This window comes from Drosophila suzukii, chromosome 3 (assembly GCF_043229965.1).
Source record: "Drosophila suzukii chromosome 3, CBGP_Dsuzu_IsoJpt1.0, whole genome shotgun sequence".
NCBI lineage: Eukaryota > Metazoa > Arthropoda > Insecta > Diptera > Drosophilidae > Drosophila > Drosophila suzukii.
Genome location: NC_092082.1, coordinates 4,642,029 through 4,644,499, shown reverse-complemented (window position 1 = coordinate 4,644,499; position 2,471 = coordinate 4,642,029). Strand labels below are relative to the sequence as shown.

Genomic DNA, 2,471 nt, shown 5'->3' with positions numbered 1-2,471 from the left:
TGCTTCCATATTCTACTGTGCCACAATTCTACCTTTCCATCGTCACACACCCACTCCCAATTTTCTCGCTTTGCGGCAGTGCAAAAACAATTTTTCGAGAGTAGAAAAAATAAAGCGAAAATGTTTTAACGCTTCGACGCATAATGACAACAAACAAATCGCTTCATTTAACAATAAATAGCTGCGAGCGACGACGTTTCAAAAAAAACACACGAAATGAAAACAATTCGCGCCGAAGAAATGCTCAACTGAAAAAATAATCGCTTACTGAACACGGCACATCATCATCATCATCATCCTCACATCGCATTGGCATGTGCCACGCCCCCAGCGAAAAGTCAAGGTGGCACTTGTTGCAGAGGTTGTCACGTCGCGACTTTGGATGATGGGATGGGGGTTACATAGAGTATAGTCATGTATCGGGATCGGAAAACGAGATGATCACACAAGCGTGCCCGTTCGGCAATTAGATTGCGATGGCTCAGCCTTAATTATTCCCAGGTAATTGCCGCTCCAGTTGGGCGTGTCAACGCATGGAACCACTTAGCCGCAATTGTTCCTGGTATTTTCCACCTGGAAATGAAGTCAAATTAACAATAGAGCGGCCTGCTCAAGGCAGAAAATTATAATTGCCATGATAACGATCAGCAGTTCGTACTCACAGATGTTGCATTAATGGCCAAGGAACATGCAGAATGGATTTAGGTGAGAATGGGTTGTTTTCGTTTTAATAAAATGGGGATTCGTCTCGTTGACTGGGCCTACAGAATATTTAGGAACTCATTTTAGTTTTAAGCTTGATTATGATGTTAAGTCAAATGATGCAAGTAAAATGCATTAAACATTTTTTTCAAAGTTAAATGCTTTATTATACATTATTTAATGTATTTCTATTAAATCAAATGACTGACATCCCAAGTAAATATTAAATTTAATATATTCCTGGACTACATTATGGTACAATTTTGTGTTACCAATCAGTAATAATTTCTTATAAATGCCTTCTGCCCAGCAAAACTGTTTCCCAAAGAGTAAGCAACACATTATGAATCAGGTTCCCATCTCTCATCTAAATGTTTTCCCCCTCCCTGGTTTTTTCCACCCAAAACCTTTGTGAGCTGTCCAAAAATGTGGCTAAAACCAGCAAATTGAACTTGAGGCCGAACATGCAACTTCCTTCCTTGGCCGGGGGCCACTTCCTTGGCTTATCCTGACTGACCCTCTGGCAGAAAAGCGAGGACACTTGCCATGTGGCATGCCAGGCTGCCATTTTCCGGGGACATTTTGAGGCTAATTAAATCCACGGCGAACAGAGAAAAAAGCGAATGCTAAACGCTTTCCGGCATTGACATTTTTTCGCGAGTTGAGTGAAAAATATTAAGCATACGACATGTGCTCCCGGCCAGGCACTGAGATTTATGTTATGGTCGCCTTATTTTTTTTCACCCCAACCAACCAAAGCTAGACAATTAAAAGTGCTGCAGGAAATGTTAGCAACGCGATATTTATGACACTTCAAAGGTTGCTTTAATCGAGTCCTTCTGAGCCGCCTGAAGTCCCAAGGACTTTGGCAATTAAAAATGCGGCTCGGGCTTATCGCACGCGCCACGACAAGTGTTGTGTTCGCCGTGGGTTAAAAAGTTTTCCGCAATTTCCACGCCGCCAAGAGGTGTCGAAAGTTTCGGCGCAAGTTTTCGCCGCAGGACTTGTAATCCTGCGCCACCCAGTTGGCTTTAATCCCGCTTGGCTCGCCTTTATTGCCGCTGATAAGAAGTAAGTGTTCACAAAATTTATTTGGTGCGGTGTTGAGGACAAGGCAATTAGCGAGCTAATCAAATAATCCGCTGCTAATTGTTGAAAGGAGTTGGCTTGCTAGCAGAAGCTTTAATTCCATCTTATAGCTACTGTTTCTTGAATCTCCTCCTCCTGCAGTTACTTCATTTGATGGGGTTCCTTTTTCAGGCTGTAGAATAAAACTAAGCCAATTTCTATCATTGCCAGTAGCTGCAATACGAGAATCGCTATCATTTTGAGGTGTGCTGGTAAATATTCATTGAGGGCCAGCATCTCTGGTTTGGTCAGCAGTTCCTTGATATTTTGTGCAGTGCTCCAGAAACAACAGAAATACTGCAACATATAGGGCATTACGAAGAGAAACTTGAGGTTGCGTCCCTTATGGGTTGTAAACATTTTCGAGGGCGTCATTAGTATGAGAACTGTAAAGACAGTGTAAATATTGGCCTCCACAAAGGCCCGGGTAATGTTGGCGATCTCCAGACTCAGAACCGAATGACCCGAAGGAAGATAGAGCCGTGGACAAAGCCGGATTCCCCAAGAGGCCAGCATCAGCGCAAAATAAGTAACGAAGTGTCCCATTATTCTTCAGCAATTCACAGCTTAGGAAAAATATATAGATTGTCTTGGCTTATTTCTGACTTTATGACAGGAAACCCGTTTCCAGTTTGTTTACT

The 2,471-nt window shown here is 42.6% G+C and overlaps 1 protein-coding gene across 1 annotated transcript; it reads right to left on the bottom strand.

Annotated features, from left to right (window-relative positions):
• Nucleotides 1–1,774: 1,774 nt before the first annotated feature.
• LOC108012761 (uncharacterized) lies at nucleotides 1,775–2,471 on the bottom strand. The gene has a single exon (XM_017078193.4). The coding sequence runs from the start codon at nucleotides 2,374–2,376 to the stop codon at nucleotides 1,933–1,935; it is 444 nt and encodes a 147-aa protein (XP_016933682.2). The 5' UTR covers nucleotides 2,377–2,471; the 3' UTR covers nucleotides 1,775–1,932.

Coding starts and splice junctions, on each gene's coding strand:
- LOC108012761 (XM_017078193.4), bottom strand. CDS start 2,376: ATGGGACACTTCGTTACTTATTTTGCGCTGATGCTGGCCTCTTGGGGA.